This window comes from Diadema antillarum, unplaced genomic scaffold (genome assembly GCF_040938485.1).
Source record: "Diadema antillarum isolate AM-2024a unplaced genomic scaffold, OU_Dant_1.0 seq00000901_RagTag, whole genome shotgun sequence".
In the NCBI taxonomy this organism is placed as follows: domain Eukaryota; kingdom Metazoa; phylum Echinodermata; class Echinoidea; order Diadematoida; family Diadematidae; genus Diadema; species Diadema antillarum.
Window position 1 is genome coordinate 717,245 of NW_027271761.1, and position 13,931 is coordinate 731,175.

General features: G+C 38.1%; 1 protein-coding gene across 1 annotated transcript in view; it reads left to right on the forward strand.

Annotated features, from left to right (window-relative positions):
- The window catches only part of LOC139741085 (E3 ubiquitin-protein ligase TRAF7-like), a 96,672-nt gene that overhangs the window by 6,584 nt on the left and 76,157 nt on the right, over nt 1-13,931 (forward strand). The window contains exon 3 of the mRNA XM_071651674.1: nt 1,108-1,187. Within this exon, the coding sequence (XP_071507775.1) occupies nt 1,108-1,187 (80 nt within the window). The remainder of the gene's footprint in view (nt 1-1,107; nt 1,188-13,931) is intronic.

Here is a 13,931-nt window from a genome sequence, read left to right on the forward strand (position 1 = left end):
CTGAGCCGAAGGCACCATGCTTCCCCTGGGGGCCCGTAGCTGAGCCCAATCCCCCCAAAAATTAAGGAATCTTTAAAAATCTTCTCTCGAACCAGGAGTGATAGAGCTAAGTTTAATACTAGTTACTGTTAGTTTTAAGAGTCTGCAAGAATGCATGGAAGGTGAACTTGCGATACTCGGGTGAGAGCGAGACCCCCGGGTCTCTTGTTTGCATATTCTACCTCTTTATAGCTTTATCACACAAAACTCCTGCACTAGAGAAATCCTAAAGTCTAGTCCATGTTTTCTGTAGATCTCTTTCAACAAATGTGTCTTTTCATCATGACAGTTTTCTTGTTCTCTGTCCTCTGGAATTCACTTGAAAGTTAAATTGCCCCTAACACTGTAGACAATGAAATACCACTTAGAACTGGATTGAAATTGTTCAGATACAATGTAGTTGTACCAGCTGATGATTACTCCTGAGTGTCCATGAAAGATCTGGAATGGCATCATACTTATATATAATTATCTTCCATCCATCACCCATCCTTTAAAGCCACTGTGTAACATTGGGAGCAGTGATTTTTAAAAAAAATGTTTGAATTATCACATTTGATTCATATGTGTATTTCAGTTGTATGTCAAAATACTGTACCATATACACAAATTTTGCAATAAAGCCACAAATATGTATTATAGGAGATATCACCAATTTTCTCATTAAACCGTAACGATAGTGTTTTTTCTAAAACAATTTCATAAACTGTTGTTCACATTTTGTATATTCAACAATACTTGATATTAATTATATCAATTAACATTTTCATATTATCTTTATCCCTAACTCATATTTTAGAACTACAGTGTATTCTGAAGTGCTAAAGCTGTTTTTTTTTTTTTTTGTTCATCTGCAAATGTTTGCAAGGGACTTTAATAGGTCATGCTTCTTTTTACTTCAATTACATTGTGATGGTTTTTGTCTTTCTTTTTCTGTCTTTTTTCTCTTTGTTTGTTTGTTGTTGTTTTTTTCTGTCAGTCTGTCATTTCCATTCTTACCAGAAGGTATTGTCTCAACAACCTGATTTTTATTCCATTCTCCTCACTCTCTCGTCCCCTGCCTTGCAGAATTTGCTGAGTGTGACTTCACCGTCCAATGCCCCTACTGTGGCCCTTACGGCACCCATCACCATTCCCAACCAAGGTAAGCAAGCAGCCTACATACACTGTAGCTATGAACAACTCACGTACCTCCGAACCACTTCACAGTGCTCAACGTTTAAAGAAATCTGTTGCTGGTGATGCTGCGTTGAATGTGATTTTGGTTATTGCTACCCGCTGTGTTTTTCTTCTTCTTCTTCTTCTTCTTCTTCTTCTTCTTCTGATGATGATGATGTTGTTGTTTGTCCCTTTTGTTTTCAGAGATATGTACAGTGTACATGGTGGCTCTCAACAGCAAGAATTCCATTTATGACTTCCACAAAGTTTCGTTTGCATACTATGGTGCACTGGTATTATTGGATAGAAAGGAGGGATATCATCCTCCCTTTCTTTTTCTATGTGTGATTGTGATATTCTTATGGATCCTGATACTGTAACATATAATGCTTCATAAAAGAGAAAGCTATGTTACAGTATACAATAATTAAAACAATTCCCCTTCTCCTGTGTCCCCACACCCACTCTGCTGCTGATGGGTACCACCAATGTTCGAGAAGATTGGTTTTGATTTGGCACAAAGTTCCCAAATGTTGTAGCAATGAGCAAGTACCAAATGTACACGATGGCTGTCACAACAGGTTTTGACACCATAAGGTTTACAGTGGCACGTGTTCTGCCCTATGTTATATGTAGGAGGAAGATTTAAGTGGCTTGTGAAACTCTAGGCTGAGCTCTTTCAATGCTCGAGTTGGTGATCCCAACTTTTTTTATACACGCATTTGCCAAGAAGATGTGTGTGTTAGTGTCTGGCATGTGTGGGGGCTACATGCGGTTGTACCCTACTTCGTTGGCCAATCGCCCTCCCCTCATTCTTATCCGAATGAAGTCAATATGGGCTGTCCCTGTACATTGTGATGTCAAAACTCGTTTCTATCTAGGTCGCAGGCAGATGTTGGACATTTATCTGATTTCTCTTTTTGTCACGGTTTTGGCCATCGTCCGTCATGCCGCCGTCCTGTTTCTCTGGTTCGTGTTTTGATTGGAAACTTGTGGGGGAAGCGAACGAACTCTCGGCGCTCTTTGTAAATGCCACCTGCAACTCGGTTTGATCTGATCCCATAAAGCAAATTGTCAGTCATTAATTTGCTGAAATAATGCTTGCCATACAGCGCGATCCTCCTGTCTCTGGGCCTTGCACTTTGTGAAGAGAACTTTTATCTTGAATCTCAACGCGGGCAGACGTCTGTTAGAATTACAAACATGCGTAACCTGACATGCATATTTGTGTATGTGTGTGTGTGTGTGCATGTGGCTTAAAGAGAATAAGATAGAAGTGTGCATATGTATGTATATTAATGCAAATACAATACATATACATCTATACTATCTATGTTAAATGTTATGCTTTTGTGTGCATGTATATTGAATTAAAAAAGGGATGAATGTGGTGTGTTAATTTGATTGGTGTCAGTTTCTGTGTATGAGAGGGAGAGATTGAGAACTGCACTAGATTAGTAAGTTGAGGCAGGTTATGTGGTAGACAGGTAGAAAATGAGAGATCATAAAAAGAAGATAGATGAAAAGAATACAATAAACAAAAGCTGTGGAAAGAGAGAAAGATATAATATATATATATATATATAGAGAGAGAGAGAGAGAAATAAAACACATAGCAAGAGAAGGGAATGATAAAGAAAATAAAGTGACAGAATAGATATCAGTCCAAGAGGAAATGAATGCGGGGTGTGTTTTGTGACAAATTTGACCGTATTATGTGGACATGATATCGCTTTGGCTCAGTCATCTAGATTTGTGTACTGACCATCTGAACCTCATTTCTTTTATCAGACTCTGAAGGATCAGTCCAAACCAAAGCAAATTGTCAAAAGTCACCAGAGACTCAGAAGTTGGCCTGAAAGTTACCGCAGACAGACGTGAAATTGGGTTTTGTGTGTGTATATTGCTTTCTTGGGTTTCATCCAAGGTTGTTTCAGAACCGTCAATTAAGTTTCACTCTTGCTCTTTTCCGGATTAAGGTAGGTACCAAATTCTAAACTTGCTGGCCAGCCAATCGGTGCTGTTCTGAAGAACTACAATGTCAAATAAAAAAGAGGAAATAGAAGAACGAAAATGAGCAAACAATCACAAAGCAAAAGAAAATTTGAACAAGACTCCAATCAACACAGGGCAAAAATCAACCAACTAACCAACCAACCAACCAACCAACCAACCAAACAAACAAACAAACAAACAAACAAACAAACAAACAAACAAACATACAAACAAACAAACAAACAAACAAAACAAAACAAAACAAATAAAAAACTGACACAGTCTGTGTATTTCCTAATGATACATATCAGCTGTTAGTATTTAAGTCATTGTCAATTCAGCCACAACAATAGCATTTGATGATAAGTGCCAACAACTTTCTGAAATTAGCCCCTAGAAGAAATATATCCAAATTCCTGATGAGGCTGGGACTGAAGAGAAAGAGAAAAAAATGAAGGGATTAAAGGACAAGTTCACCTTCAGAGACATGTAGGTTTTGTGATTGCAGCAATATTAGTAGAACACATCAGTGAGAGTTTGAGGAAAATCGGACAATCCATTCAAAAGTTGTGAATTTTTGACATTTCTGCTCAGTTAAGACTACTGTAACTTGTGATGTCACATGTGTACAACGATATAAAGAAAGAATAAAGAAAATTCAACATATTTTCACTGGATGGATTTACTGTAGAATTTTTAAGAGTATTTTGGGAAGATTTGAGGTTTTTAGTGTTGAGATCATTGAATTATGCATATACAGAGGAAAATATGTCCTTTTCTCAAAAATTGGGTGTTTTAACTTTGATTCCTAAAGAAGATAAAGATAAGTATTATTTGAAAAATTGGCGACCAATTTCTTTGTTGAATGTAGTTTATAAATTAGCATCGGGATGTATTGCGAATCGAATTAAGAAGGTTTTGTCTTTTGTGATAAGTGAAAACCAGAAAGGGTTTTTATCAGGTAGATTTATTGGAGAGAATATTCGCCGTTTATATGATTTGATTTTGTATACAGATGTCAAAGATATTCCAGCATTATTATTATTGATTGATTTTGAAAAAGCTTTCGATTCAATCTCTCATGAGTTTATAACGAAAGTGATGTCATTTTTCAATTTCGGTCCCTCAATAATTTCTTGGATAAATATTTTATATGCTGATGCTTTTTCATCTGCTCAGATTAATGGTTTTTTTTACTGAGAGATTTAAGATAGAAAGAGGTTGCAGGCAAGGCGACCCTCTTTCTCCATATATATTTTTGTTGTGCAGTGAAATATTAAATTTGATGATTTCTGGACCTAATTCATTTGAAGGGATAAAAATAGATAATATGTTTCATAGAATAGTTCAATATGCGGATGATACACTGTTGACATTAAATGGTACAGAGAAGGATTTATTTATAGCAATGAATATTGTAGATAGATTTGCAAATATATCTGGTTTAAAAATCAATGAAAATAAAACAAAAGTAATATGGATAGGGAAATGTAAGAATAAAGAAGATAGAATGTTGCCGGAAAGGAATTTTCATTGGGTGTATGAAGGAGGTTTTAAGTATCTGGGTATACATTTTTTTGTTGATTTAGAGAGAACTGTTCAGTATAATTATTATGACAAAATGGAAGTGATTAGGAAACAAATGAACTCTTGGCGTAAACGCTCTTTAACAGTGCTTGGTAGAATTGTAGTTATTAAGTCACTGTTGTTATCAAAATTGAATTATTTGTTTTTGTCTTTGCCAAGTCCTAAAGGTAATTTTTTGAATGAGATAGATGATATGTTTTATAGTTTTATATGGGAAAGGAAGCCGGATAAAATGAACAGAATTCAAATGTCTCAGACATACGCACAAGGTGGAGTGAAAATGATAAATATTTACACACAGGTTACAGCACTGAAAATATCATGGATTAGGCGATTGTTATTTACAACGGATAAATGGTCAGAAAAATTATTGAGTATATTTTTGCCCCGTACCCATCAATTAGACATGAGTCTCGGAAATGATTTTTTCTTTGAACAAGCCTCACATACGTGTAATCCCTTTTGGAAAGAAGTATTCACAGCTTACGGCGAATTACTTTCGGTTTATTGTAATAATTTTCAGTGTCAACCTTTGTGGAAAAATAATAAGATTACTATAGGAAATGCGTCGGTTTTTAAACAAAAGTGGTATCAAAAAGGAAGTCGTTTTGTTAATGATTTGTTAGATGAAGAAGGAAATGTATTATCATTTACTGCCTTTAAGAGGAAATATGATGTTGACATTAATTTTTTAGATTATTTTGGAATATGTCATGCGGTTAAAAAAGCAGGTTGTGATAGAAGTATGAATAATATGGAAAAGTTTTGTCAACCAATTATACCTGATATTTTACAATTGGTTATAAAACATTCTAAAGGATGTTCACATATTTATGCTGTTTTGTTAAAGAATAGAAATAATGTATATCAATGTAAAGGATTTTTAAGATGGCGACAATTGATACAACTTGAAGAAAAGAAATGGCAATCTTTTTCGTTGGCCCCGTTTAAGAGCACGGAAGATGTTAGTTTACGATGGTTTCAGTTTAAAATAGTTAATAGAATTTTATATACAAATAAGATGTTGAATAGAATTGGATTGGTTGAAAGAAGTGAATGTTCATTCTGTAATGTGAATGTTGAGACTTTAATACATTTTTTTAGTGAGTGTCAATATGTTGATAGATTGTGGGTTGAAGTAAGAGAATGGATTAATATTAACACGGGGTTAGAAATAACATTTACGACGGAAAATAAATTATTTGGTTTTGGGGGTATTAACAATTCGGCATTGAATTGTATTACCATGCTTGTGAGATATGAAATTTATGTTTGTAAAATAAGAAAAATAATGCCTCGTTTTGATTTATGTAAATATAGTATAAGGGAATATTATGATAGAGAGAAATTTATCGCAAGAAATAATCATAAGTTGCAAGTGTTTCAGAAAAAATGGTGTCTTTTTAGACACCTTTTTTCTTGATGTATATTGTATTGAATTCGAAAAAAAAAAAGCATGATGTTATTTGAAATATGTTGTAATATGTGTATAGATGAAAGAGAATAATAAATATCCCAGTGAGGGAAAAAAAAAAAAGAAAAAAAAAATTCACTTTTCTCGCATTACTAAAGAACACTCGACTTCTGTCTTTCAGAAGGTAGGGTGAATGATATTACCCTTAACATACATCAGTAACAAGTCGAAGAAATCTACACTTTATTCAAAAAGTAAAATTTTGTGAAATTATCATTTTATTTTCCTTTATCGTTGTACGCATGTGACATCATACACTGTAGTAGTCTTCTCATCCAGCAGTGACTGCGCAGATACTTTAAAAAATTATAACTTTTGAATGGATTGTCCGATTTTCCCCAAACTTTCACTGATGTGTTCTACTTATATTGTTGCCTTCACTCAATCCACATTGTATATGAAGGTGGACTTGTCCTTTAAAGTGGAGGTGGAATGTTGAATAGCTGCCTTATCATTCACAGTGGTAGCGTGCAGCGGGACCTTGATTGTGATGGCACAGTAGTTAATTAAAGAAAAGAGAGAACTGCTGTAAGAATTTGGTGAAAAAGGTTGTAAACTCAAGAGATGTTAAAAGGAAGAATTGTTTGACTCCCCCCCCCCCCAAAAAAAAAAAGAGAAAAAAAAAAAGAAAGGAAAAAAAAAAGAGCACCATCTAGAGGAATCTTGGAGATGTCTCTTTCTCTCTTTGGAGACAGGGTGACAACGTTGAAGGTAATTTGAGGCGGCATACTGGTACCGGTCCTCCAAGACCACATGGGTCCCTCTAAAAGTCCAGTCCTTAGGGGTGCGAGACCTTCGGCAGTTTCATGGCTTATCTCCCGTCCCCGAGGACCGTGTCATCTGCAATTTGTGTGAAAGATTTTCGTGAAAGATTTGGCAGTGTTTTGAGAGTCTTGGTAAAGTCACTGTGTCCTTATGATTTTGTTTCATTATTAAACAGATAGTCTGTTTTAATACCCAAGAGAGTGCATTGTGTGTTTGTGTTCATGTGCGCATATGTGCATATTGTGTGTGTGTGTGTGTGTGTGTGTGTGTGTGTGTGCATGCGTGCCTGTGTGCCTGCATGCATGTGCGTGTGTGTACAATATGTATTTGAATTGGATACCCTTAACTTTGAATGCAGTATATATGGTGGCAGTCTTTATCTTGTCTTTTGATATTGTTGTTTTGTTGTTGTTATTTTGCATGGTCCTGGGTCAATTTTACTGCAAAAGGTTCTTATTAAATTTGTACCTCTTAATATCACTGGATATCTCTTGTTGGAAAAAGGATATTGGAGATGGAAGTAGTTCAATTCATCAAATCCACACAATATCAGAGAGAAATTGAATTTAAAAAAAATGCAAAATAAAGAGAGAAACTGGATGTTTAATGTTCTCAAAAAATGTCTTGGCAATGCAAGAATCTGTTGAAAATCTGGAAATAAAGAGTGTCTGAAAATGTTGCAAGTGAAACAAACAGATATGTACATGAACAACAAAGAACCTCATTGAAAGTTTTTTTTCTTTCTACCTTTTTGAAACATTGGTAGTAAAAAGGTTAAAAAAATTATTATAAAAATGATATAAAGGACCAAATGATCAAAATTTGTGTTCCATGGCTAGATATGTTTATTTTGCTTTTATTTGGAGGACATGCATGTACTTGTGTCAGGACCTGGAGAAAAAGTGCATGCCTGCCGTGACCTAGACGATCCATGTGTCGTATGGCTGACAGATGTCTTTACGTGACGCAGCTTGTGCTACTGGGCTGCTAATGGTGTTTGACATTGTGACAGTCGGGCAACTCCTAGTTATGATTTGCGGGTTGAAATCTGATTTGTAGAACTCAGTCGCTGATTGATGTGCCTTAATCTTGTGCAGATTGTTCGCACAGATGCCATTGATATGATGCAGAAGATTTACGACAGTGGACTTTGTGTGTGTGTGTGTGTGTGTGTGTGAGTGTATGAACATGCGTAGTTTATCAGATAGGTTCCAAACGTCCTTGGCGGTCACAAGTCATTTCCCAACTTTTCATAAAAGCAGAATTTTAGGAAAATAGTGCAATCCTGTGGTGGTTAATAGTTTATCTCAGTTGCAAAATTTTCAGAGACCCTTATTTTTACTGGCAGACCAGTCTTTTTTTTTTTAAAGGTGACTGTAGCTGATACTGTCATGGTTCAAGCCTCCCCATGGTTTGCACTCTGCGTTCCTTCTTCAGCATTCCCAAGGGTCTGAAGTAGAATACAAGGGTATTTTGAAAAGGAATGGTAGCTCATCATTGCATTAAATCAACAAGTAGTTTTGCATTTGCCTGAATATGACAAACTATGTGAATTCCACGAAGGTTTTTTCTACAGGTGCCGTGATCAGAGTTTGTGAATTAGGTTGAATTCTGTTCATCAGTACCGAGATGATGAACAGTGAGTGATGAATTTGATTGGAAATTGAGACAGTGGAAACTTGATATAGAGAGATCTGATGTAACAAAATCCCTTATACAGTGCGTATCAAAAAAAAAACGCAACAAGATTTGATTTCAAATTTGTGAAGATTGTGTTAACTTTACACCAAAGTGAGTAGCAACATCTTAAAACCACATATCTCCTCTTTCCGATGATATCTTATTCATTCATACACAGTCATGGATGGATGAGTAATCATTCTTTTTGGACAATGGGTCAAATTGGACTTGGGACCAAGTTTAGACACTGCAAGAAACAATGCACCGTATCAGAAATTAACTTAACAAATGGAATAATGAAATTAATAATCGCAACTTACCATTGTCTTCTTTCAGATATCTCCTTTTAACATTACATCCCATGCCCCTCAACATGGCCACCATTCCTTTCCACACAGAGATAAGCTCTTTTCTCCATCTCACTCACAGCCCTGTGAATCATTGGGGCTTGGTGGCGTAGAGCTTCAAACTCATCAGTGATTCTCTGTCTCAGAGTTGCCATGTCAGGTGGAGGGGTAGTGAACACTTTGCTCTTGAGATAACCCCAAAGAAAAAAGTCAGAACAAGTCAGATCTGGAGATCGTGGTGGCCACTCCACATCATGATACACGGCAATGACCCGATTTCCAAATACCTCAGCCAATCTGTTTCTTACTGCAAGTAGTCGATGAGCTGGTGCGCTATCCTGTGCCCACCATAGGCGTCTAAACACACCCCTTTGTTGCACAGGAAAATTTTCCATCAATTCAGGAATCACATGTTCATTTAAAGTTTGTAAGTATCCATTTCCATTCAAGTTGTTTTCAAAGAAGAAGGGCCCTAGGAGCAAACCGTTTCCACAGAGTCCAGCCCAGACATTCAGCTTTTCTCTACGAAAATCGACATAGTATCATAGTTAAATGTAGGGGGATTACCTGTAGGAGCATACTGGCGAACATTATGTGTTGTTACCTTTCCATTCATCCAGAAGCTACTTTCGTCTCCAATGACAAAATTGCTTAGGAACCGGCCATCTGCATGACATTGATCAATAAACCACTGGCAAAATTCTAGTCTTCGTGGCAGGTCTCCAGGCAGAAGTTTGTGCCTTACATTCATTCGATACGGGTGCCATCCGAGGTCCAGTCTTGTGATCCGATTAAATGTTGCAGATGGAAGTCCCAATCCATTTCTTCTGGCACTGACATTTCTTGGATTCTGCTGAAGGAGATTTCTAACTGCATCAATGTTTTCCTCAGATCGTCCTGTTCGCCGCCTGCCAGAGTTTCTTCTGTTACGATTGAGGCTGGTCCCTGTAGCCTGGTACTTGGCCACATTTCGCAATATCGTGCTTCTGGGTGGAGGATCATGGTCAGGAAATCATGCTCGAAATGCATCTAGCACTATCCTTGAGTTTTGGGTGCGAGCATACTCACTCACCACAAATACTCTCTGCTCTGTGGTCAACTGAGGCATCTTGGACACTGATGACAACTTAATGAGCAAATTACTAAACATGCTTGTTGCAGGGCTAGTGCCTATGAAAAGCAGATCACTGCAACAAATATTCAATATTGATTTTATGTAAATTCTCACCTGGACATTCCAAAAAAACAACAACAATGGAGCATCCAGATATTATGGTATGTCTCACCTGTCTGAACAATCAACAAAAGAAAAAGAAAAAAGACAAGGAGAATTGAAAATTACTGCTGGTCTCACTAACTGAAACTTGGTCCCAAGTCCAATTTGACCCATTGTCCAAAAAGAATGATTACTCAGCCATCCATGACCGTGTATGAATGAATGAGATATCATTGGAAAGAGGAGATATGTGGTTTTAAGATGTTGCTACTCACTTTGGTGTAAAGTTAACACAATCTTCACAAATTCAAAATTAAATCTTGTTGCATTTTTTTTTATACGCACTGTGTAAGAAACTAATTTCTCTGGTCCCAATGAATTTATTTCCTTTGTTTTTTATTGTTTATTGACTACTGATATAGCAAAATATCTGCTATAATGAGGAACAAAGTGTCGCGGTCCCAAGGATCTCGTTATGCTGATTGTCCACTGTAGTTAGAAAAAAATCCCACAACTACCTTTTATATCAAAGTGTGAGGTTGGTTTTATTATGTCGCTGGCAAATACCATGTGGCTTTGCCCAGAGGAGATCGCTTGGAAGGACTCCCTCCCATCCATGGACTGTCTTGGTAATTTGCATCTTTGTGAAGTGACTACAACGTCATTTTCTCAGTTCTGTGAATACAATAGGAAAGCAACCATAATTAGAGCATATTTCAACAACTGACACTCAAGTTGCAGTGCACTGATCTTCAGCTATGAAGGATGCACTTCTAAAGAAGAAGAATCTAATGGCAGGATGCCTACTGGACATGATGGGGGGGGGGGAGGGATGGTGCAATTGAAGTGCAGTTCTGGGGGGCATTTCATGAAGGAACTTGTCGGATAAAATATCTGACAAGTCAATTATATCCGACAAGTTTTGAAAAATTCTTTTGTCTGATTGGCTGATTTCTCTGAACTTGTCGGATATACACATTTGTAATTGACTTGTCGGACATTTCATCCGACAAGATCTTTCATGAAACGCCCCCCTGAACCCCAGTCAAGGTGGTCTTGAAGAGTAGAGTTAGATGAGGCAAGACCTGGGGGGTGTTTCATCAGTGAGTTCGTCGGAGGTTTTCACCGACAAATTTGCTATCAGCCCATCAGATGCAAGGATTTCAGTAGCTTTTAACAGTTGTCAGTGTAAATCACTGACAAAAAGTTTCATGAAACAGTCCCCTGCAGAGTGCCAGAAGTTTCATCGAAATTGACTTGAAATCAGAAAGTTAAGCCCTGTCTGGACTTTAACATGTATTCACTGTGCAGCAATATTGGTTGCGACCACCAGTCCAAATGATCAAGGAAATTTGGGGGGCATTTTATCATTCTATCCATTTCCTATCCAACTAGGCTAGATTCATTTTGGAACTGTAAGCTGTTACTTTTGTGAGGGTTTAATTTTTGTGAATTTCGCGAATCACTGTTGGACTGCGAATTTAACAACATGCAAAAATATCTTGAACTGACAGGCATCAGTGCACTACTTATAGCCAGGGTGTCATAGCGTAAAAACAACATCTCACGAAATTGTCTGTGACCTCCTCATTCACAAAAAATATCTGAATGCAAAAATAACACCTTTAATATACACTACATTTTATTTTGCAGAGGAGCTTGCAAGCTGCAGTCTTGGTGTCATCAATCAGTGCTTTAACCTGTATGAATACTAGCTCTTTACCACTGCCCTGGATTAGCCTTGGTTGTCTGCTCTGAAGACATAAAAGGATACTATAATCTTTTTTCTCAGGGACCACAAGGAGCCCTAACTCAATAGATTATCAAACTAACGAGAAGATCAAAAGAGGGGATGGGGAGGGGGAGTGAGAGAAAAAGTGAGAGATGTCAATTAAAATCTTGAAGCTGAAACCAAAAGTCAAGGTTGGGGAGTTGTTATGACCTGATGTGCTGTCTTCTTCTCTCCCCGGAGACGTGGGCTTGCACTTTTTCTTTCTCCCCCCCCCCCCCACCCCCTCCTCACAAGTGTAGGGTTTCTCCGCAATTATTGGAGAAGGCCAGGAGTCTCGTAGGCTTGTCCTGGCCTGCTTAATACGATCTGACACGTCTCCTTATCGCAGACGAGCACATCACCCCCGTCGTTGCACATAATTGTACTGCATTCTCCTCCTCTCGGGTGAGAAAGATTGGCTTTGAAGAGTGGCGTGAGCATTTTGTTTTGTTTGTTTTGAATGACTTTGAATACTGTCAGTGGTTGCTGACTCGCTGATTAGACCTGACAGTATTTTTTTTTCACCACCCCCCCCCATTTCTCTCATTTGTGAAACAAGACGGCAGGCAGTTGCCCATCAACATTGCCTGCGGAAATTGTTCCAGTTGCGTGGTGATATGAATATGCGGTCCCAAGTGGTCTTACACACCTATTCTCTGCATTGAAGAATGGGGGGGGGGGGGGGAGACATGGAGGCGTGGCAGGTTACTAGGGGGAGGAGCAAAAGAGAAATCAGTTGTGTTCAGGTGCCAGGTATCGAAAGATAGCAAAACATAATCATGTTATGCTGCTCTCCTAATGAACAGATTTTGATGATCTGAAAAGCACAAAGGGCTTTTTACACTTGTGTTTCTTAACCCCGGACTTTCTCTGACCCAGGACTATCGTTAGTCCCGTACCAATTTTTTCAGCTTTTTACACTCGCCAATTAGTCCCGTACTATCTCTTGTCCGGGGCTAAGGAGAAAACTGACCTTTTTACACTCGTATTTCTTAGCCCCGGACTTTCCAAACCACATGAATATTCATAATTACGCTGTGTACTGTACACGTACACGCACGCACCGGCAGCCCTTGATTACCTCGTTTCTGATTGGTCAGTGAGGGTCGGACTTCGTCTCCGTCGCTTAGCCCAGGATTATTTTTTCGTTCTGTTTACACTCACTTGCTTGGCACCGCAATTGCAGTGCTAGCACCGCAATTGCGGTGCTAACCCCTGCTATTTTGCAGGGCCAGATAGTACCGTACTATCGGTGGGGCTAGCCCACTTTGGCAAAAACGAGTGTAAACAGAAAGTGGGCTAAGGATAGTCCCGTACCAACGGTGGGGCTAAGGCCCCCCCTTAGCCCCACCGTTGGTCCGGGGCTAAGCAAAAATTTACAAGTGTAAAAAGCCCTTTAGTGATTTTTCTAGGTCTTGGCCTTATTATGTAGGGTAGTCCTTACATTGTTGTCACTGCTCAACTAGAGGGTCTCACTGATTATTACTCTAGCATTGCCAAGTACCTGTTTATACATCTGAGTTGAAAGGAGGGAGATCATGAGCAAAAAATAATTTGCTGCAAAGACGTAGGCGTTCCACCGGGAATTGAACTCAGGACCTTCAATTCGAAGGGATTCATCCATCATACCACTGAGCCTCCATGTTATCACTTGTGTGTGATGATGATTAAGAATGCAGGGAAAGACGAAGACAATAATTATTTATCATGCATTCTTTGAAGACATGCAGCTTTACCACTTTGGAAAATGACATTAAAATGTGGTGTTTGATACTTCTATATCAGATACTGCAGTGAATGTTCATGGTATGGTGGCCAACTTAAGAGAAGTTAAAGTGGCCAACTTTATAAACAGAAGTTAAAGTTATAAGGGTATACATACAGTGTGTATACATGAAA